The sequence below is a fragment of the Loxodonta africana genome, chromosome Y (genome assembly GCF_030014295.1).
Source record: "Loxodonta africana isolate mLoxAfr1 chromosome Y, mLoxAfr1.hap2, whole genome shotgun sequence".
Taxonomy (NCBI): Eukaryota; Metazoa; Chordata; class Mammalia; order Proboscidea; family Elephantidae; genus Loxodonta; species Loxodonta africana.
In genome coordinates this window covers 26,766,840-26,789,864 of record NC_087370.1, presented here as the reverse complement: position 1 = coordinate 26,789,864, position 23,025 = coordinate 26,766,840, and the positions used below count along the sequence as shown (strand labels likewise).

General features: G+C 54.4%; 1 protein-coding gene across 3 annotated transcripts; it reads left to right on the top strand.

The window, feature by feature from the left end:
- The first annotated feature begins 2,269 nt into the window (after positions 1 to 2,269).
- Positions 2,270 to 23,025, top strand: LOC135229063 (PI-PLC X domain-containing protein 1-like). Of its 3 annotated transcripts, XM_064278851.1 has the most exons (8): positions 4,302 to 4,415; positions 6,120 to 6,247; positions 13,719 to 13,864; positions 14,603 to 14,739; positions 15,893 to 16,021; positions 18,278 to 18,433; positions 20,160 to 20,343; positions 20,491 to 23,025. In XM_064278851.1, exons 3-8 carry the CDS (start codon positions 13,744 to 13,746, stop codon positions 20,727 to 20,729), a joined length of 966 nt encoding a protein of 321 aa, XP_064134921.1. In that variant the 5' UTR covers positions 4,302 to 4,415; positions 6,120 to 6,247; positions 13,719 to 13,743; the 3' UTR covers positions 20,730 to 23,025. The 3 variants fall into 3 exon arrangements, with proteins under 3 accessions (XP_064134920.1, XP_064134921.1, XP_064134922.1); XM_064278850.1 differs by lacking the exon at positions 6,120 to 6,247 and having other exon boundaries at positions 2,270 to 4,415; XM_064278852.1 differs by lacking the exon at positions 4,302 to 4,415 and having other exon boundaries at positions 4,665 to 6,247.

Genomic DNA, 23,025 nt, shown 5'->3' with positions numbered 1-23,025 from the left:
TGCCAGAAATTCAAGCTGGATTCAGAAGAGGACTTGGAACGAGGGATATCATTGCTGATGTCAGGTGAATCTGAAGCTGGGATTGATGAGGAGGATCCTCCCCTGGAGCCTCTGGAGGGAGCCCGGCCCTGCCTGCACCGTGATTTCAGACTTCCGGTCTCCAGAACTGAGACAATAAATCCCTCTGGTTTTAAGCCTCCAGGTTGTGATATTTTTGTTATGGCAGCCCCAAGACACTTATACCAGGGCCGCTATGCAGCCTCCCACAGCCTCTTCCCTGTCCCACCCTCTGACAGTGACAGTGTCTTCGAGCAGGAACCCCCTTTCAGGGGGCTGCACCCTGGGCCTGTGTGATGGGCCCCCATCAGTGGGGGTGGGATGGGGTGGGGGATGGTGGAGAGGCTCCCAGGGCTTAGTCAGCTCCGCCCCACCCTCAGGGCTGCAGCACCCTCCCTGACTCCAAGTTCCTCTTTCTCTCTTACTGTCCAAAGCCTGAGGTAAGAGCTGTCTCGGCAGAAACAGGGCTGTAGGTCACAAGCCTCTCCAGGCTGAGCCTGGAGAGCTCCAGTCTCTTTTGGGAAACGCGTTGTGACTTTTCTGGAAGCTTTAAGGGGTCAGCATCGGATTTGGTTGCAATTTGGGTTTCCTTGTGGTTGTGGAGCCAAAGGCCAGAAAACAAAACCCCTCTTCCAATGGGTGGGAACTAGGGCGAGGTTGTTACTGAGGAAAGTCAGTGTCTCCCAGGGGGAAGGGGGAGTTTTTGCTTCAGGGCCCCGAGTTTCCAAGTTTTCATCCTTGGGTGCAGGCAGTGGCGATAGCCGCGATGAATGTAATTAATGTCACTGAATTGTTCATGCAGAAGTTGTTGAATTAGCAAATGTTTTGTTAAATATACATTTTTACCAACATTTAGAAAAATGAGGAAGAAATCATATTTCCCTGTTAAACGGAGCCCTGGTGGTGCAGTGGTTCAAGAGTTGGGCTGCTAACCAAAATGTCGGCAGTTCAAAGCCACCAGTCGCCGCTAGAGAACCCTATGAGGGCAGTTCTACTCTATTCTATAGGGTTGCTGTGAGTTGTTCACGCCTCTGACTGTGGCTGGTGGACCTGGGGCCAGGGTACAAACGTGGGACTGGGGATGGCGTGGCAAGGTGAGGGGAGTGGAGCGGGGATGGGTCAAAGGGGAAAAAGAAGAGATTCCTTTCTTCTTTTTCTGGTAAAGAGGTCAGAAGAGGCAGTTCTCAGTAGATCATCCCCTGTGGATTTTATTTCACTTTAAGGACATCATGCCTGGTAAAGCAGGGGGTCAGCGAAAAAGGGGAAGACCCTCAACGGGCTCAAGCATAACAACGATTGTGAGGACGACACAGGACCAGGCCGTGTTTTGTTCTGTGGTACATAGGGTCGCGGTGAGTCTGAACCAACTCAACAGCACCTAACGACAACAAACGACACAATCCTCAACAATGCAACCTTAAAGGAGGCAGTGGCATGGCAGTTCAATGGTAGAACCCTCTCCTTCCATGTAGGAGACCCAGGTTCAATCCTCGGCCAGTGCACCTCATACGAAGCTGCCACCCCTCTGTCCGTGGAGGCTTGGGTGTTGTTGTGATGTTGAACAGGTTTCAGCTGAGCTTCTAGACTAAGAAGGACTAGGAAGAATGGCCTGGAAATCTACTTCTGAAAATCAGCCAATGAAAATCCTATGACTCATGAGCTGTCCGATCTGTAACCGGTCATGGGGATGGCGCAGGACCGGGCAGTGTTTTGCTCTGTTGTGCTTGGTTTTGCCATGAATCCAGGCCAACACCCAGGCAGCTAACAACAACAATCCTCAATGAGGAGACAAGAGACTAGATTAAAAAAAAAAAACAAAACACCTGGTGAGTATGGTCACCTGCAGAAGTCACATAGGCAGGGAGTTAGTCACCCGGGGCTCCCAGGTCTCCGCCCACATGTTGTCTGAGCTCCATGCAGGTTAGCCCAGCAGGTTAACCCGATGAGTTAGCAGCCCCTCCCACATCCTCCCATGCCAACAGTCTTTGGCAGGTTGCTCACACCTGGCATGAGAGCAGTGGGAACCCCCAGAGCTGATAGGTAGCCTCTGTAGTTGGAGACTGAGTACGTCCGTGGTGTCTGCGCCTGCTGGCCTGCGGATAGACATTCACAGGTCTGCCCACACACCCTCCGCCCTTAACCTTGTGCTGGGATTGCCAAGTCCCGGAGGGTCAGGTCAGGTCAGGTCAGGTCAGGTCTGACAAACAGGCAGCCAGATGCTGGAGAGCAGGTGAGGGTCGTGAGAACTCTCTGAACCGTGGGCACCACTTCCTGTGCTGGAAAGTACCTGGAAGGAACGCTTTGCCGCTCCAATCTGAGCTCTTTAAGAGGTTGTCATGCTATTTGCAAAGCACAGAGCATTGCCAATGGGGAAGTCCCAGTGAAGCTAACTTTGGGCTGGTGCTCACGCTGGGCCTACTTAAATTAAACCACATTCTAGAATAATCGGGACTCAGGAAATGAGGAAGTATTCCAGACACAGGCAAACAAGCCCTGCACACCACTGAATTGGCGTGACCCACCCAGGTACACTGCCTGACTAAGGGAGGATGCTGTTATCACGTCACCCAAGAGCGCTTAATACACAGACAGGTGCACCATCCAGGTTCTCACCACCTCGTAGTTCAGGTCATCTCCAAGGTGTGCAGTCCTCACCCAGACAACACACAGCTGCACTGACCAGGTCCCCATCACCTCCTGGTCCTTGTCATCACCACCCAGGGGCACGGAGTCCTCACCCAGACAACACAGGGGCACTGAGCAGGTCCCCACCGCCTCCTGGTCCTTGTCACTACCACCCAGATGCACACAGTCCTCACCTAGACAACACACAGGGGCACTGACCAGGTCCCCATCACCTCCTGGTCCTTGTCATTACCACCCAGATGCACATAGTCCTCACCCAGGCATCACAAGGGGCACTGACCAGGTCCCCATCTCCTCCCAGCCCATGTCCTCACCACCCAGAGGCACAAAGTCCTCACCCAGACAACACACAGGTGCACTGATCAGGTCCCCATCACCTCCTGGTCCTTGTCATCACCACCCAGGGGCACGGAGTCCTCATCCAGACAACACAGGGGCACTGAGCAGGTCCCCACCACCTCCTGGTCCTTGTCACTACCACCCAGATGCACACAGTCCTCACCTAGACAACACACAGGGGCACTGACCAGGTGTCTATCACCTCCTGGTCCTTGTCATCACCACACAGATGCATCGAATCCTCACCCAGACAACACACAGGGACACTGACTAGGTCCCCATCACCTCCTGGTCCATGTTATCACCACCCAGGAGGAGGGAAAGGAAGGGAGGGAATAAGGTAGGGAGAGGTGGGGGGAAGAGAGGAAAGGAGGGAGGCGGTAAGGGATGGAGGGAGGGGAGGTCCAGGGAGGAAGGGAAGCAGGTTGGGGAGCTGATGGGCCTGCCTTAGGATGGTGACGGGGTGGAGGAGAAAGAGAGGGTGGGGGTTGCAAGCTGGTAGATGACCACACAGGGGAGCGAGCTCCAGGGGTTTGGCAGCCCGGGTGGCCCAGAATGAGGACATCCAGAACAGAAAGGGGGTTGGACAGGAGCCAGTGGCCCAAGGGGGATTCCACCCAGGACCAGCCAGGTCCCAGGTCAGCTCTCCTGGCCCTCACACCATGGCACCCCAGTGGTCTGCTGTGTAAACCCGGCTGCAGGCCAGTGCTCACTGGGAGAGAGGGTGGACAGGAAACGTTTGTGCCTCCTCACTGGGAGGAGGGGGAAGGAGAGTGGAGGTAAGCTAGGGACCTCAGCTGGGTCACCCCTGGGTCAGCCCAGGAGAACAAGTGGTGAAGGGGTAGAGGCCGTACCAGGCAGGAAGCCACTCCACAGACAGGCACAGGCCACACTTGTCCCGGGGCCACCGGCTCTCAGGAGCAGCTTGAGGGGGGCACACCTTCTGGCCAGTTCCCATCAGACTTGCTCAGAGGTCAAAGGCCACTCTGCCCAGGGATGTTGCAACAGAAGTACTGGAGTGAAAGTGTGACCACAGGGTCACCGAGGGCCAGAGGCTGGGGGTGCAGTCTGTACCCGTTTTCCCGTGAGCGTCCCCTCTCTGACCCCCAAGTCCCCGTGGGACTCTCCACCGACCTTTGGGCCGCCCAGTCCCGGCCAGTGAGAACCGGTTGGGGCGGATGTCACAGCAGCTCCGTGGCCCTGTCGCAGGTCGGGACACGTGCGCCCCTCAAGGCCACTCCCTCCCTGGGGCCCTGCCGGCCCAGTTTCTGGCTGCCAATCCGGTCGGACGTGGAGTTTAGGAAGTGCCATTGCCCCGCGGCAGAGACAGCAGGAGGAACCGGGGACTCGACCAGGACCCAGCAGACTCCGAGGTGAGCGCCGCCCGCGTGCGCGTCAGGGGCGCAGAGTGCTGGGGTGCCGGGCGCCGGGAGGCGCAGGGCGGCTTCTGCCCCCTACAGCGGTGGACACTAGGGGGACCCCAAGGGCCTCGCTCATCCCCTGCACCCGGGCGGCTGGAGGGGGCCGGGCAGCCGGACGAGGGCCGGGACAGGGAGCGACCGGACAGGCTGGGTCGCCGCCACTGGGGCCCAGGACCGCGAGCTGGACAGGGGCCTGGCCTCGGGCTCAAGGCTCCCCTGTCCCCGCAGGGAGCGAGCAGCCGGGGCGGAGGGCGTTTCAGCGCAGTGAGCGCAGCCGGGAATGCGGGGGTGGCCGGCCAGGGACAGGCTGCTCACCCCACAGCTGTTTACTGAGTCTCCCGCTCCGCGGTCCAGGCATCCGGATGTGCGGGACGGGGCCAGGGCCAGAGACAGGGCCGGGAACAGGGCCAGAGACAGGGCCGGGACGGGACGGGAATGTGGGCGGGCGCAGTCACTGGTTGCTCACCCTCCAACTGTTTACTGAGTCTGCTGCCCCGTGGTCCCGACATCGGGACGTGCGGGACGGGGACAGGGACACGGGGACAGGACACCAAGAGCTTCCCCGGACTCAGGATGGGGACGTCCTGGGGGTGCCTGGCCGGGCCACCCTCTGGGCGTCGTTTTGGAAAGTGACCCACATTCCTTAGGCTCCCGGGTTCTGAGATGGAGGGAGTAGGAGGCCCCATGGCAAAGGGGTCAGCGGGGAGGGCTGCAGCCCAGGTGTGCCGGGAAGGGGCCAGGCTCCGAGGCCCCAGGAAGCGGGGCAACAGCTGTTGGCTGGGTACTTGCTGTAGGGTTGTGGGAATGCAAACGACCCCGGGGCTCAGCTCTGGGAGGAGGGAGGAGTGCGCAGGTGAGCAAGGTCAGTGTACCTGGGAAGATTAGGGCTGGCGGGTGCAGTGTTTGTGTCAAAGCTTGTGGGGAGGACTTTCCTTCTGACAAGGACAGTCTGCTGCCTGCAGAGATGGGACAGGAAGGGGGCAGGTGCCTTGTGGCAGCAGGTGACTCCAGACTCCTGTACCTGTGAGGAGAGATGGGAGAGAGATCAGGGACAGGAGGTGGACAGGTACCTGGGGTCTTGTCCTATGAGGAGAGGTGGGGGACAGGAGGTGACAGGACCCCTCGGTGGTCAGGAGGGACAGGGCATGACCCACAGCACAGAGATGTGGTTGAGGATTCAGTCTGTGGCCTGGGGCAGCTACCCCCAACCCACCAGCTCCCCCCTGACCCCAGCACCTTTCTTTCCTTCCATCCCCTGTTGTGTGAGCTGGACACAGACCCCGCTTGGTAGTTTTGGGAGGAGAAGCTCCACTGACACACATGGGTCTCCATGGTTGGGATGGACTTGATGACAACTGTTTATAGGGTGTGGGGTTTCCTTCTTGCCCGGTGAATGTTGTTATGAGACCTGGAGCCCCTGTGTGTGATGACCCACCGGGTCACCGCTGTCTTCATTCATTCATTCTGAGGTGTGAGAGGAGTTGAGGTCCCCTGAGACCATCTCTCCACAAAGCTTTATGGGGCGGCCCTATGCACGAACACATGCTCAGTAGCTGGCTCCTTTGATCCTGTGTTACGGTCTCAGGGCTTTTTTGCAATAAAGATCAGGACACCTGCCAGCTGTGGTCACTGGAAGCCTCCTCCTTCATCTCACAGGAGCCCTGCACAAGCCGAGGAGACATTTCCGGGTACAAAGCGGCTGTTTTTATCCTATTGGTCGGAGAATTGAGGTGCTGATTTGGAGAACTCACATCTCTTGTTTCTAAGTCCAGTCGACGTTTGAGGTGAGACATCGGGGCCTGAGTTGGACTGAGGGGTGTGCAAAGGGCCTGTGGTGAGCTGGAAAATGGTCAACAACCAACTCTACAGAAAAGTTTGCCTGTGCAGGCACAGGGAAACCCTGTTAAAAGTTACGGCTGCCAATCAAAAGGTTGGCAGTTCTAATCCACCAGACACTCCTCGGAAACTCTGTGGGGCAGTTCTACTCTGCCCTTTAGGGTCACTATGAATCGGAACTGACTTGACAGCAATGGGTTTTTGGGTTTGATGAGGCACATAGTTTATTATATAAACAGAGACAGAGGACACACAAGTAACAAACGATAATGCTGTGGAACCTGTGAGAGCCGGAACTCAACAGGGCTGCCTTGTTTTCCCAGATCTCACGAGTTTTTCACCTATGACAGGGTGCAGTCTTGTAACTTTGCTATTGCTTGTTCTAGTGGAAAATAGTTGCGTTTTCCTTCTCCGACAGGTTTCCACCATACACAGGATCTGACCCTTGCAGGTTTTGCTGTATATAAGATGTCCTCTTAGTGCCTGAGTTAGCTAGTGCTGCTATAACAGAAATACTTCAGTGGGTGGCTTTAACATACACAGCTTTATTTTCTCACAGTCCAGGAGGCTAGAATCGGAATTCAGGGTGACAGCTCTAGGGGAAGGCTCTCTTTCTGTCGGCTCTGGGGGAAGGTCCTTGTCTCAGCTTCTCCAGCCGGTCCAGCTTGGAGTGTCTCGCTTGTAGACTGCTCTGCCTCCCTGGTCCTCAGATAGGGTGGGTTTTCCCCTTTGTCTGCTTCCTTCTGTGCCTAATCCACCCTTTTATATGTCAAAAGTGATTGCATGCCTTAAGACATACCCAATGCTGATACGGCCTTATTAACATAACAGAGAGAGCCCTTTCCCAAATGGGCTTACACCCACTGCTATGTTGTTGTTATACTACCCACTGCCATCCAGTGGGTTTTGACTCATAGCAACCCTATAGGGCAGAGTAGAACTGCCCCGTAGGGTCTCCAAGGAGTGCCTGGTGGATCTGAACTGCTAACCTTTTGCTTAGCAGACGAACTCTTAACCACTACACCACCAGGGTTTCCGTTGTCGTCGTCGTCATCGTTGTTGTTAGTTGATCCCAAATCACAGTGACCCCACGTGCGTCAGGGCAGAACTGTGCTCCATGGGATTTTCAAGGCTGTGACCTTTCGGAACCAGATTGCCAGGTCTGTCTTCCAAGGCGCCTCTGGGTGGGTTTAAACCGTCAACCTTTTGGCTGATAGTAGAGTTCTTAACCATTTGCACCATCCAGGGACTCCTTCCACAGGTAGGAACAAAAACCCACTGCCACGGAGTTGATTCCAACTCATAGCAACCCTATAGGACAGAGTAGTACTGCCCCAAAGGGTTTCCAAAGCTGTAACCTTTACAGAAGCTGACTGCCACATTTTCACCCCGCAGAGAGGCTGGTTTGAACCGCTGACCTTTCGTTAGCAGCTGAGTGCTTAACCACTGGACTACCAGGTCTCCTTTCCACAGGTATAGGTGTTGCCAGGAACTCTGGGTTCTGCTCAGCACAACTCCGTCCCGGGCCAAAATGACAGAGACTGAGTTAGAGAGAACAAAAGGCAACTTTATTGGTTGGCCAAGCAAGGAGACAGTCGAGGTGCGTGCCATCCGAGACTGCCTCCCAGGTAACTTCTGGAGGTTAGTTTATGTGGGCAGGATCAGTTTCAGAATACAAAATGGCACGCATGCAGGTGTGGAACATTTTAGAATGAGTAAACGTTTTCTAAGGCCTGGGTTCGATTCTCCACACAGGAGGAAGTTAGCCTTTTTTGTTCGGTAGCACGTTAGCTCTCCGATCAGGGGCGGAGGATTTACCACGCATGAGGCACTTAATAATCTAAAGGTCATCTGAAGTGCCGAAATGGAGGGCAGGGACTGTTTCAGCCGATTCCGGATAGCAGGAGGCTGATTCTTTTCAAAGAAATTCTGAGGAGAAAAGCAACTTCAGGAAATGGGCTGGGTGAGGGGCTGTCCTGAGGAGACAATGATCTTAAGAAAATGGCTCTAGGCCTGTCTTATTGGGGTGAGGATTCCAACACAAACATTGGGGGACACAGTTCCATCCATGACACTCTTTATTGTAAATTCCGTACAGCTAGTTGATTCACCCAGAAAGCTTTGGCTGACTTTTCCCAAACTCTTGTATCCACATTCAACCTACTGCTGCACTTGACGAACAAGTGTGGTTCCCACATGAATGTTGGTTGACATTTCATCCTGAATTAGTAAGACTACGAACTTAACGTATAACAAACCCTACCTCGTTCCACAATGACCTGAGGACTTCTTTGCTGAACTGGGTCTTTGAATATTGAAAGAATATTTTCTCAATTTTTTTTTGCTATTTGCAACGTAATGCATGAAGGAGCCTGGGCGGTGCAGTGGTTAAGAGTTTGGCTGCTAACCAAAAGGTCAGCAGTTCAAATCCACCAGATGCTCTTTGGAAACCCTATGAGGCAATTCTACTTTGTCCTATAGGGTGAGCATGAGTCAGAATCAACGGTCACGGGTTTATGGCTCCAGGCACAACATACTTTTTTCTTTTCTTTTCCTCTTTTTATTGTGCTGAAAAGATACACACCAAAACATTTGGCAACACACCAACAGGCACAGTAGACTTTTCAGCTGGATCAGTGGCATTTTGTCCACGCACACAATCAACAACACAATCCTAAATCAAGCCCTGGTTTGTAACGTTTGCCAATTGCTGTGGTGTAAAGACTCCCACGTTGACCAATTTCAAGCTACCAGCCTGAGCGTGGAGCTGGGAGGAAATGGGCTCACCGTCGTGTAGTATTTCCACAGGCAGATGCTGTAAGAAAAAAACAGCTGCCGCGGAGTCGACTCCGACTCATGGTGCCCCTGTGTGTGTCAGAGTAGACGTGTGCTCCACAGGGTTTTTAATGGATGTTTTTTCCAAGATGCCTCTGGGTGGACTCAAACCTCCAGCCTTTGGGTTAGCAGCCGAGCGCACTCACCCTTTGCACCACAAGGGCCTCCTGCAGATGCTACAGGAGTGAAGAACGGCAAGAGAATAGCTGTCAGTAAATCACAGTGCAGAGCGGTGGGCTATGAGTACCTGCAACCTGTGTTTTTCATGTAATTTATTCAATTGCAAGGTTATGATCTAATTATTCATCGCGGCTGTGTTTAAACACTGGCTCACCCTTTCTGAACCTTTAATCACTGACTTCCCTGAGCCCGTGATGGCCGGCCCTGCACCCAGGCCTCAGCTACTTGAAGGTTAGGACAAAGGGGGTGAGAGGTCTTCACTTGAAGCGAGAGGGTGAACCCTGCGGAATTTCCAGGAACCTTTGTGCGTCTAGGGACATCAGACCCACCGAATCCCAGCCAGGACCTGCCCAAACCTTCACTCCGGACGCTGTTGGTTGCCGGCAGTCCTGGGAGGGGGTTCACAGGCCCAGCATTGGCCCTGACCCATGATCAGTCCTGAGGGGTGGTGCTGGCCTCAGTCCATGGTCAGTCCTCGGGGGGTCGTGCAGGATAAGCCTTGGCCCCGATCCGCCCAGCACGGCAGGCACCTGGGTGCAGGCTCCGGGGCAGAGTCCTATCTCCAGGCTGCCGGAACGTTTGGCTCATCCTGAATTAGGACACCACACGGCCCCCCACCAGATCCTGTGCTCAGCTCCTGGGGGGACATTGACAAGACAAGAGAGGGCTGAGAAAGGGCCAGGGAACTGCAGGTTTGCCTTGGGGAAGGCGCAATCAAGGGCAGGCACGCTGGTCGGTGTTTAAAGGACTCTGTTACAGACCCCAACAGTTCCTGGGTGGGGGAAATAGTGAACACATTCACTGCTAACTGAAAGGCTGGAGGTTCGAGTTCACTGAGAGGAGCCTTGGAAGAAAGGCCTGGCAATCTACTGAAAAATCAACCACTGAAAACCCTGTGGAGCTCTGTGCTACTCACACACATGGGGGAGCCATGAGTTGGAACCAACTGGTGGTTTTTGTTTTAATTTACAGCAAAGGAACCAAGGGTTAGAGTTGGTCAGCGACTTCTCCCGAGTCACAGAGACAAAAAGCGGTAGAAGCAGGATTAGAATGGAAGCGGAATCTGACTAGATAGCCCTGCCTTTACCCAGGACACGATGATATTCTGAACGGCGTCCCCACCTGGTCTGTGTGGGTTGTGAAGGCTTCCCTGCCATGGAGCAACACAGCTGATGTTTTCCTTAGATGTGAGCGTGTCTCACTGAGACTCTGTGCTGTGAAGTCAGCGGAAAGCAGACCTCAGATCCAGCCCAATCCACTCAGCACCAAGTGTGATGTGATTCTTTATAACATGAAAATATCAATTGAAGAAAAAAATGAAAATATTGCATGTCCCTGTCAATATGCTAAAAAAATTGCCACATTCTGAGACCTGATGATGTCAGCTCTTACTGAAAATCCAATTTCTATAGTCAAACTAACAGGCTGGCAGACGGGGGCCCCCTTTAAATTCCTGTGGTTTTGGTGGTCGTCTTTTTATAGCTATCCCTTTTGTTTTATCTGATATTCCTTTGCATTATAAAACAAAGGGTCAGCAGTTCAAATCCACTAGGCGCTCCCTGGAAACTCTATGGGGCAGTTCTACTCTGTCCTATAGGGTCGCTATGAGTCGGAATCGACTCGACGGCACTGGTTGGGATTATAAAATTATATAATACAGAACAGTTTACGGAATGTATATGTATTATAGGTCATAGTTGGCATACATAATATAATACGTGTTATATGTTGTTGTGTGGCATCGAGTCCTTTCCGACTCATGGTGATCCTATAGGACATAGTAGAACTGCCCCATAGGGTTTTCTAGGCCGTAATCTTTATGGGAGCAGATGAGCAGGTCTTTTCTCCCTCGGAGTGGCTGGTGGGCTTGAAGCAGACCTTTCAGTTAGCAGCTGAGCACTAACCATTGGTTCGGTGGTAGAATTCTTACTTTCCATCCTGGAGACCCAGGTTCGGTTCCCACTCAGTGCACTTTATTCACAGCCGCCGCCCTTCTGTCAGGGGAGGCTTACGTGTTGCCCCGATGCTGAACAGGTTTCAGCCAAGCTTCCAGACTAAGATAGACTAGGAAGAAAGGCCTGGCAATCTGCTTCTGAAAATCAGCTCATGAAATCCTGTGGATCACAGCGGTCCGATCCCCAGCCAATCATGGGGGTGGTTCAGGACCGGGCAGCGTGTAGTTCCATCGTGCATGGGGTTGCCATGAGTCAGGGGCTAACTCGATGGCAGCTAACAACAACAACATGCATGACATTGTATAAGGATCCCAGGTGGCACAGTGGTTAAAGCACTCGTGCTCGGCTGCCAACCAAAAGGCCAGCAGTGTGAACCCACCAGCCGCTCTGCGGGAGAAAGATGTTGCAACCTTCTCTTGTTAAGATTTACAGCACTGGAAACCCTATGGGGCAGTTCTACTCTGTCCTATGGGTTCACCATAAGCTGAAATCAACTCAATGGCAATAGTATATGTTACATCCTCCACCCTCCATCTTATATCCACCCTTCATCTTGTCTCCACCCCCGTCCTCCATCTTGTCTCCCTCCTCCATCTTGTCTCCACCCTCCATCTTGTCTCCACCCTCCATCTTGTCTCCATCCTCCATCTTGTCTCCCTCCTCCATCTTGTCTTCCTCCTCCATCTTGTCTCCACCCTCCATCTTGTCTCCACCCTCCATCTTGTCTCCACCCTCCATCTTGTCTCCATCCTCCATCTTGTCTCCACCCTCCATCTTGTCTCCATCCTCCATCTTGTCTCCATCCTCCAACTTGTATCCCCCCACCCTCCATCTTGTCTCCATCCTCCATCTTGTCTCCATCCTCCATCCTGTCCCCACCCCCATCTTTTCTCCACCCTCCATCTTGTCTCCATCCTCCATCCTGTCTCCACCCTCCATCTTGCCTCTACCCTCCATCCTTTATCCACCCTCTATCCTGTCTCCACCCCCATCCTGTCTCCACCCTCTATCTTGTATCCCCCTCCATCCTCCATCCTGCATCCACCCTCCATCTCATTGTATTGGAGATATTCTATCAGAGTACAGAATCATGGGAGCCCTTGGGTGGGTCAAATGGTGAACATGTTCAGCTGCTAACCAAAAGGTTGGAGGTTCAAATCCACCCAGAGGTGCCTCAGAAGAAAGGCCTGGCAATCTACTTCAGAAAAATCAGCCATTGAAAACACTGTGGAGCACAGTTCTACTCTGACACACACTAGGTCACCATGACTCAGAGTTGACTCCTTGGAAATGGGTGTTTGGTCACAGACCCAGAGGGGAACAGCTTCTCATTGCTCAGTGGCAGGACAGAACCAAGGGTGTTGTGTCTGGTGTGCTCTGCACGGAATCAAGGGGGCTTTCTATAGCTGGAGACAGTCAGGGGACCCAGGCCACCTGCTGACTAGAGGGGACTCTGCCCTCCCCAGGAGAGAAGTCACGCGGTGTTGGGAACAGCTAACACACCAAGTGGGTAGGTGGGCTCGTTCTGAGTGGCTCCAGCACGTGTTAGCTCACAGAGGGCCCAGGAGGCGGGCAGTGTTGCCATCCCGTTTCACCGTTAGGGAGCTGAGGCACAGCGAGAAGCGTTAGGTAACTGGTGGATAGGTCCCAAGTTGTCCGAGGTTAGGGTGGACTGAGCACTTCCCAAGAAGAACAGGGTCCCGAAGAAAGACAGAGGGGGCAGGAGGCAACCCTTCTGGAAAGAGGTGTGGGCTGGGGTGGGGCGGCCTGGCTCCCTGCACCCTCGTCGTCAGCCCCCTGTCTGTGCAGGGCGGTTAGGCACACACCCTACCTATCTGCTCACCGTGGGTGGGAGTTAGATATGAACGCGAAGATTTAACCCATGGCCGTGCTCGGGACACAGCGGCTAGAGGGTAACTTAAGGACTGGTCACTTCCCTTCATCTGTGCTCTTGACAAGCCCAGGAGGGAAGGTGCCGCAAAAGTGTGGAGCCGTAAACCCAAAACAACAGTATTTGGAGTGTGAATGAACGTTTCAACATACACCCAGTTTTCCGCTGGGTGAGAACATGGACAGGTGACATTCCTAACATGTCTGGGACGCACCTGTTAGCAGAGAGGTGGGAATTTGACAAGGAAGCAATTGCACATTTTTGGCTGCTCCTCTCCCCTGTTCTCCTCCCTCCCTGCTATGTCTCTCTCTCAGTCTCTGTCTGTCTGTCTCTATCTCCCCCCTCCTCTCTCACGGGTCTCTGCCTCCCACAGACTCTCCTCCATCCCTCCACACTTCCGACCACATCCTTGTCTCCCTGAGGAAATCTATTGGTGATTTTTTTTTTCAAGCCACAAGCCCTGTGTGAAAACCCTTTGCCATTGAGGAGATTCGACTCATAGCAACCCTATAAAACACGTACCCTTTTCCACTCTGCAAACCTCCTTTCCTTCCTCAGGCCGAGAGCCCAGGGTTCACCTCCAATGGGCTGGCAGGTGAGCACTTCCGGCAGGTTCCAGACTCGGTGCTGCACCAATGCTAACTGGATGTCAGAGCTGTGTCCTCGGCTCTGGGATGTGCCCCTGCACCACCTCTCCATCCCAGGTGAGCGGACTATACTCTCTCACAGCGCTGGAGGCTGGAAGTCTGAGATCAGAGGGTCAGTTGTATTGATTCCTTCCGAGGCCCTGAGGGAGGACCTATTCCCTGCCCTGCTCCCAGGTCCTGGTGGTTGCTGGCGGTCCTTGGCATTCCCTGGCTTGTAGACATGTCACTCCAATGTCTGCCTTTGTCGTCATGTAGCTGTCTTTCCTCTGTGTGTCTGTCTCTGTGTCTCTTCTCTTCTATAACAACACTACTAAGATGGGATTTAAGGAGCCCTGGGCGCCACGAATCAGAATCGACCTGACGGCAAAGGCTTTGCTTTTTTGGTGGCCCAATGGCTAAGCGCTTGGCTGCTAGCCAAAAGATTGGTGGTGGTTCGAACCCACTAGTGGCTTCCCGGGAGAAAAGATCCAGAGTTCCGCTCCTGTAAAGATTACAGCCTAGATAACCCCATGGGGCAGCTCTGCTCTGTCACACAGGGTCATCATGAGTTGGCACCCAACAACAGCAAGATGGGATTAGCCCCCAACCTGCTCCAGTATGACGGGGTGTTAGCCTCACTGATAACATCTTCAATGACCTTATTTCCAAACAAGGTCATGTTCACAGGTACCAGGATCAGGACTTTATCTTTTGGGGGGACATAATTCAGACCGCTACTTGACTCCTCACATGTAGCTACAACCAAGCGTGGGTGGGGGATCTCAGGTGAAATGTCCCCTCGTGTCTTGCACCCAGGGAGCCACGACACCATGACCTATTGCTTGAACAAGAAGTCCCCGATTTCCCACAGGGAGCCCAAACTGCTGCAGCTCCTGAGCAAGGTGCTGCCCTGCGTCACCCGCCCCGTGATCCTCAAGTGGTCGGTCACACAGGTAGGGGCTCCGGGACGCTCACCTGGTGGGGAGACGGGACCCCATACCCTTACTCCCTGGGTGGTTCCCTGACCCCCACCCAGCCTGCCCTGATGCAAATGGGGGTTACAGGAACTGGGGGGCAGTTTGGCGTTGATGTGGCATGAAGAGGAATGGGTGTTGCAGTGTGTACCCCTGGGCTACCCCAGGCTGGGGAGGGGGCACTGCTGCTGGCTGTGGTCTTGTCCCTGAGCACGGGTGGGTATGGGTGCCAGGGGCCTGTCTCGGGCTGTCGCTGGTGGTGGGGGGTGGGGAATACAGACCCCAGGCCCAAGGAAGTACCCAAAGAGGAGCATAGCACCATTTTGTTTTCCTTTCTTTTATTTTCATGTTATTTTGTACTTTTTCTGTAATTATTTTGTGAGAGGGAATAGTGTCCTTTTCTTGTCGTTTATTCTGCCTTTATATTAATTCTTGCGTTTCCTCCCAATATTTTGTGTGGAGTGGTGTGTGCCACCTCTTTTTCCTTTAATCCATCTTTGTGTTAATTTTGGCCTTTTAGTATTAATATTTCCTGTAGAGGACACACGCCGTTCTTTTCTTTTATTCTAGTATTAATTTTGCTTTTCTGTTATTCTTTCGTCAGCAGACTTGGTACCATTTCCTTTTCCTCTATTCCACCTTTACCTGAATTTGCTTCTCTGGCACTGGGGTTGGGGTACTATTTTGTGGGGCCCCTCCTGGGCCACCACAGCTCCTCCCCCACGCTCTCCTGGGTCCGGGTCCCCGTGGGTCCCCATGGCCCCCTGGAGACCGCTCTGGGTTGCTGGAAGCCTCGTCAGGTTCTGGGGTCCCTGATGGTCCCTCTCGGTGACAGGAGGAGGAGGGTGGGGGGCCCTGCAGAGAGCCCGGAGATCCGTATGGGGGGACACCGGCTCCAGGGACACCGCCAGCAGGACTGAAGAACGCGTCTGCGGTAAATGCGTCCAGTGTCACCCAACGGTGGGTCCCCAGTGCAGGCCCTCAGCACCCCAGCCCACGTGTGTGGTGACAACTGTCCCCACCGGCCGCGGCCTCTCACACTGCGCGCCTGGTGGTCAGCCCAGCTGTCCCGGCTCAGGATGATGACTGGCCAGCGGCCTTGGCCCAGAGGGACGCTGCTCTTTGTCTGCAGGTTCTGAACATCACGGAGCAGCTGGACGCGGGGGTCCGGTACCTGGACCTGCGGGTGGCGCACATGGCGGGGGGCCCTGAGAAGAACCTGCACTTTGTGCACATGGTGTACACGACGGCGCTGGTGGAGGTGAGGGGGGTGAGGGGGTGCAGGGTGCGGAGTGCGGGGTGCGGGGGGGTGCAGGGGAGGGGTGAGTGGGGGGCGCCGGGCGGACAGGGACGTGGACGTGGTGTACACAATGAGGCTGGTGGGGGGTGAGGGGTGCGGCGGGGTGCAGGGGAGGGGTGAGTGGGGGGCGCCGGGCGGACAGGGACGTGGACGTGGTGTACACAATGAGGCTGGTGGGGGGTGAGGGGTGCGGCGGGGTGCAGGGGAGGGGTGAGTGGGGGGCGCCGGGCGGACAGGGACGTGGACGTGGTGTACACAATGAGGCTGGTGGGGGGTGAGGGGTGCGGCGGGGTGCAGGGGAGGGGTGAGTGGGGGGCGCCCGGCGGACAGGGACGTTGGCGTACACAATGGGGCTGGTGGGGGGTGGGGGGTGCGGGGCCCGAAGGCACACGGGAGGGGTGGGGGCAGCCGGACAGGAAGGTGCACGTGGTGTACATGACGGGGGTGCGGGTGCGAGGTGCGGGGGCGGAAGGCACATGTGAGGGGTGGGGGACAGCCGGACGGGGACGTGCACGTGGGGTACACGATGGGGGGTAGGGGTGCGGGGCCGGAAGGCACACGGGAGGGGTGCGGGCTGCGGGGCCGGAAGGCACACGGGAGGGGTGGGGGGCAGCCGGATGGGGACGTGCACCTGGTGTACGTGACAGCGGTGGGCGCGGTGAGGGGGCGGGGGCGGGGGACCCGGGGAGTCCGGAGAGATGGGGGGCGGGCGCCGCGCGGTCAGGGACGTGCAGGTGGTGTACCTGAGGGCTGGTGGGGGTGAGGGGCGGGGGATGAGGGGTGGGCGGTCGGGAGGACGCGGGAGGGGTGGGGGCGGACGACAGACAGGGATGTGCGCGCGATGGCGCTGGTAGAGCTGCGGGGGCGTGACTGTGGGACCAAACACTGAGCAAGGTTGTCGCAGAGCGGGGGCGGTCCCCTGGGGACAGCGGGAAGGTCACCGTCTGTGGCAGGGCTGGCGCTCTGCAGGAGCAGGAAAACGTCTTGGGTGTGGTATGTGGTGCGTGTGTGTGTGTGTGCACCTGCATGTGTGTATGCGCGCTGTGTGTGCAGGCGTTTGTGTGTGTGTGCGTGTGTACCTGCAGATACACCCCCCACCGAAGCGAGGCTGTGGGGGCAGGGTGCACGAAGAGCCGGCTGTTTTCAGCAGCGGGAGCTGGTCTGGCATCGATGCATTTCTGAGGGTGCTGACAGGCGTGGACTCAGATACAACACCCGTCCCATGGCCGTGGCGGGTTTGGGGGCTGGTGACCGGGCCCCTGTCCCTTGCTGTCCACCAGGCCGCTCTCCTTCCTTCATCCGCTCCAAGCCTACCTCTTTTCTGCAGAGGTTGCTGTTCATACCTGGTTTCCCAGGTGCCTCCTGGGCTTCACGGAGAGGGTCCTGGCGCTTTCTCCAGCTCATTCTCTGACCAGCTGCCCGAGGGTTGTTTCTACAATCCCCATATAACCGAGTCACCCTGCTGCTTCAATCCTGCCCGTGCTCCCTGTGCCCCTCGGCAGGCCCCACTGACCGTCGGGACCTGGGGGCACCGCTCCTAGAACCTCACGCCCACCCCTGCTGGAACCCCTGAGGTTCCAGACCTCACGGCTCCGCCAAACTCTGTCTGGTAGCACGTGCACGCACAAACATGTGCCCACGCATGCACACACTTACACAATGCATGCGTGCATACAGACACGCACGTGTGCATGCAGCACACACGTAGCAAACGTGCACACGCACACCAACATGCATGAACACACAGACATGTATACATATACACAGGCATGCAGACACAAACATGTCCACACATGCATACGCAATACACACAGGTGTGTGTACACATGCGTACACACAGGCATATTCATGTCCGCACGTGCACACACATTCACGTATACGCACGCACACGTACATGCGTACATATACACATGCACATACTTACACGTGCACACAGGCGCACACACACACAGGCACACACAGTCCCCACCCTCCCCACCGCCCCTCCTCCCTAGCCCATTGCAGTTTTGCGCGGTTGTCCCTGCTGCAGCACTGTGCCTTCAGCCAGCCTGCCCCGCCCCCCGTACTTTGTTTGTCCGTCTGTCCTCAGGACTGGACATGTCTGTGAGTGAGCTTGGAATGAGAGACTGCGGCTTGCTGTGGAGGTCCCTGGGGTGCAGGTGTGCTCCCTCACCCTCCCGGCACCTGTCACAGCCCTGCCCCCAACCCCCCTCCCAGGACACACTGACCGAGATCTCTGAGTGGCTGGAGAAGCACCCCCGGGAGGTAGTCATCCTGGCCTGCAGGAACTTTGAGGGGATGACGGAGGATCTGCACGAGTACCTGGTCACCTGCATCAAGAACATCTTCGGGCACGTGCTGTGCCCCCGCGGGGTGAGCCGGGGTGCAGCCTGCTTCTCCTCCCACATTGGGCAAGAAGGCGGCAGGGATTTACTGGGGTGGCAGCAGACTCCTGTGTGTTTGTGGGGTGACTGCGTTCATCTGTGGCGGTCAGGCAGGTGAATGGATCCTCTGGGTTCTCCCGTGAAGAGGGCACCTGGCTGGCCTGGCACGGGCCATTTTTAGGTTCAGGGTATGACTGGAGGCTGGCCCCGTATTTATAAAATTTCTGGAGACACAGGCGGACAGAACCATGTGGAAGGGTTGTGTGTTCACACTTTGGGTTACCCTTAGGGCTTCTTGAGGGCCCTGGTGGTGCAAAAAGGTTAAGCACTCAACTAACTTAACGGTTGAGGTTCAAACCCCAGTGGCGTCATGGAAGAAAGACTTAGTGACCTACCTCTGTAAAGGTAACTGTCAAGAAAATTCTAGGGAGCACAGTTCTACCCTGTAACACCTGGGGTGCCATGAGTGAGAACCGATTCCATGACAATGGGTTTGGTTTTTGATTTGGATGACTTGTTAGAAATCGGCTCAGCTCTTTGCTGCTTCACACCCACCCACTGGGGGCTGCGTGTCTGTAGTACATTTTCCATTTTGTTGGTGGTCATGATGTTGCCTTTCCTTAGTACCTACCAGTACCAAAGTCGACCCCAACTCATGGTGACCCCGTGTGTATCAGAATAGAACTATACTCCTCAGGGTTTTCAGTGGCTAATTTTTTGGAAAGAGATAGCCAGGTCTTTCTTCTGAGGTGCCTCCAGGTGGACTCGAACCTCCAACCTTTTGCTTAGCAGGTGAGCATGTTCACCATTTGACCCCCCAGGGACTCCCATTTGATCTCTAGGAAGCATGAAGAATTAAGCCCACGATCAGTCTTGGTTGAGGTTGAAGTTGTGTTAATTAATTTCAGATCTTGTACAATTGATACTTGTCCAATTGCATCCCATAAGACTAACAAAGAGAAACCCAGTCCCCAGTGTCTGGGTGCTAAGAAAGAGCAGAGAGCACAGCTGTGAAAACTAGCCTCTTAGTGCTCCTAGCGGAGAAAAAAACAGTCGACGTGTTGACTCTGACTCCTGGTGACCCTGTTAGAGTAAAAAGGTGCTCCACAGGGTTTTTGGTGGCTGATTTTTTAGAAGTAGATTATCAGGCTTTTCTTCTGAGGTGCTTCTGGGTGGACTCAACCTCCAACATTTTGGTTGGCAGGTGAAGTCACGTTTGCACCCCCAGAGACTCAGTTTGGGATGCACCAATCAGCAGCTCAGGGACTTTGATAGTGGACTGAGGTTACTAGTGGAGGGCTAGAGGGGTGGAAGCCTGACTCACCCCTTTGAGAGCCCACAGTGCAAGCTCCTTGATTCCTGATTCTTACTAGCTCAACTTCCCCCACTGCGTGGTGTTTGCTCTAAATGAGTCACTTGGGCTGGGGGCTGGGCTGTGCATGTTTACAGAGGTGCCGGCACCTTCAGGAGTTGGTGAAGCAGGGTGGTGTCTGGCGACAGCCACCTACCTTTCCGCTTCCACCCCTGCACCCTCCCACTCCCACCTCTCCACCCTCCCGCTCCCTCCCACCTTCCCGCCCCCATCCCCCACCTTCCTCTCCTGCCCCCTCACCCCCTCGCCCCCATTCCCCCACTTTCCCTCCCCCATCCCCCCACCTTCCCACCCCCATCCCCCCACCTTCCTGCCCCATGTCCCTAACCCTAGTGCCCCCCAGGAGGTGCCCACCCTGCGGCAGCTGTGGGCGCGCGGCCACCAGGTCGTCATCTCCTATGAGGATGAGGGCTCGGTGAGCAGACACGGGGAGCTGTGGCTGGGCATCCCGTACTGGTGGGGGAACAAGGTGAAGACGGGTGACCTCATTCGCTACCTGGAGCTCATGAAAAGCGTCGGGCGCCCAGGTGGGTCACTATGTTGTGCGTGGTAGTCTCTGTCCAGAAATCTGAACCTCCAAAGATGGGAAACTGGGGAGACAAGCAGGAGGGACTCAGTGGGCAGTGGAGTTTAAAAAACACTGCCTAATTCCCTCCACCGCCTCACTGTTCTAGACAAACTGTTTGTGGCCGGCATCAATCTCACTGAGAATCTGGGATATGTGCTCGTGCACCCATCACAGTCCCTGAAGACCATGACGTTGCCCAGCCTCCCGTACCTGGGTGCCTGGGTCCGAGAGCAGTGTCCAGGGCCCAGCTCCTGCTGCACCAACATCATCGCCGGCGACTTCATCGGTGCAGACGATTTCGTCAGCAACGTCATACGGCTCAATGACAAGCTGCTGAGGTGCTGACCTGCTGCTTGGTGAAGTCCAGTACGTGGTGATCCTCAGCTATCAGGCCCTTTTGTGAAGTCCAGTATGCAGCGGCTCCGAGGCTGACCCTTAGTCCTACAAGTATGCCACCATTTTTGTGACCAAATGCCGGTGAGGAGGACTGGGGTCCCGTGGGGTCTGCGTGGGGTCTGCTCAGCCTCCTCTTGCCTCCCTGGCATGGAGCCTCTCACCACCAGTGGTCACAGTTTCTCCACTGGGAGGGGTTAAATATATACGCAGATGATTAAGGATGACATGACAGCATCTTGGAAGGAAGAAAAGGACCTGTAGTGTAGAGTTCTGATCTTCTGGGGTCCAACTCATCTGTGCTGTGGTTGCTGAGGAGAGAGCCTCCCTAGGCTGCCTCGTTTTGGTGGCTTTGAGAGTTTCAGCATAGCATTTGGATAGCTTCAAGGGCCTGCTAACACACAGAGTGCTCAAGATTATTATGCTGGTTGGATAGGACTGAAGATGTTGGAATCCTATTAAGAAAAAAAAAAAATTCCAATGAAATCACAGGCTGTTTTTTCCCAGCCCAGCAGGCTTCCTAAGGGCTGGCTGGTTTTATTTCACTTTTTCCAAGTGTTAACAGAAATGAATGGAATGGAATGTTCACATTTATTACAAAGGTGGAAATGACTGGCAGGGTTAGAATGGTGTTGAGTACATGCTCCCCCACACTTCCCAGAGGCCTTTCTGTAATGTTTTCACATGGGGTAATAAATGGGTGGGGCAGGTGTAACACAGGAATAATGAGCCCCACTTCATGCTCATGTTGTGACCTTATTGCACATTGTTTCTTGTCCTCATGACCACCCCGTGGACACTGCTCACGTCTTCCCTGGGGTAAGGAAATGAGTGGGGCGGGTATATAACACATGTATAATAGGACTTGCTCCAAGCCCATGTTGTCACCTTGGTGTTACAAGTTATTTCTCATCCTCATGACTGCCCCTTGGACACTGCTCACGTCTTCACTGGAGTGAGAACACAGATGGGGCAGGTATAGCACACGTATAACAGGCCCTGCTCCATGCCCACGTTGTCACCTTGCTGGTACAAGTTGTTTCTTGTCCTCATGGCCGCCCCTTGGACACTGCTCACGTCTTCACTGGGGTAAGAACACAGATGGGGCAGGTATAACACACGTATAACAGGCCCTGCTCCAAGTCCATGTGGTGACCTTGCTGTTACAAGTTGTTTCTTGTCCTCATGGCCGCCCCTTGGACACTGCTCATGACTTCACTGGGGTAAGAACACAGGTGGGGCAGGTATAACACACATATAAAAGGCCTTGCCCCAAGCCCATGCTGTGACGTTGCTGTTACAAGTTGTTTCTCATTTTCATAACTGCGCTTTTGGACCCTCCCCATGTTTCCTCTCTCACCTGGCCACTTCAGATAAGGTTCCTCAACCTTCCTCTTCTCTGCCCAGTCACTCCAGACGCAGGTATGTTGGCTGCACTGCTCCTCTGGTGCACACTGGAATTCAAACCTCTTGTCTTCACTCTCCTATTTTTGCCCTCTTAACCACACCTGTGATTCTCTCCTTCCTCCCAAGGCTGCAGATCAGTGTTTGTCAGTTTTCCAACTTTCTAACCCTCCTTTTGCCTCAAGGCCTTGTGGGAGACTGGCCATTTTCCAGACAGGTTCTGCTCTGCTTTCTGACATCAGGGTTCCAGGCTTCAAAACTGGAAGGTCCCAGAAATACCTCATTTTGTCCATGTAGATTTTTAGAATTGGTGATTTAAGTTCTTGGACAAATCGTGGACAGTGACCACTGTTCTTATCTCACTTCTGTCTTAAGAGGGGAGCTAGGAATTCTTTTATGACTCCTGTTCTAGAACATTCTGCCTATAGTGGAAGGACATCAGACACTAGGTTTTCTTATTAGAGTATTAAAAATGACTATTTAATCCATATTGGAATAAATTCTCTTTCCAATCCAATTACTCATTTTCCAAAAGAAAACCTGTTTTTGTTTTTGATCCCTTAAATGAAAGTACCTGAAAGACAAACTTTGGGGACCATATCCCACTGAGTACCTCAGACCCATGACTCTGCTGGGTCAGGCTCCCCAGAAGATAGGAACTTGATGCTCAAGAAAGACAAGTCGAAGATGAAGAACCATTAAGTCTGTGACTTAATGACCGTCAGTTTTCTCTAAATCTGCGGCAGGAACTATCCAACATGAATCATTCAATTCTACAGAATAATTAAAGGAAATTAAAGCCAGGTATGCTTATAGGTTTTTTTTTTTTTTACAAAACAGACAA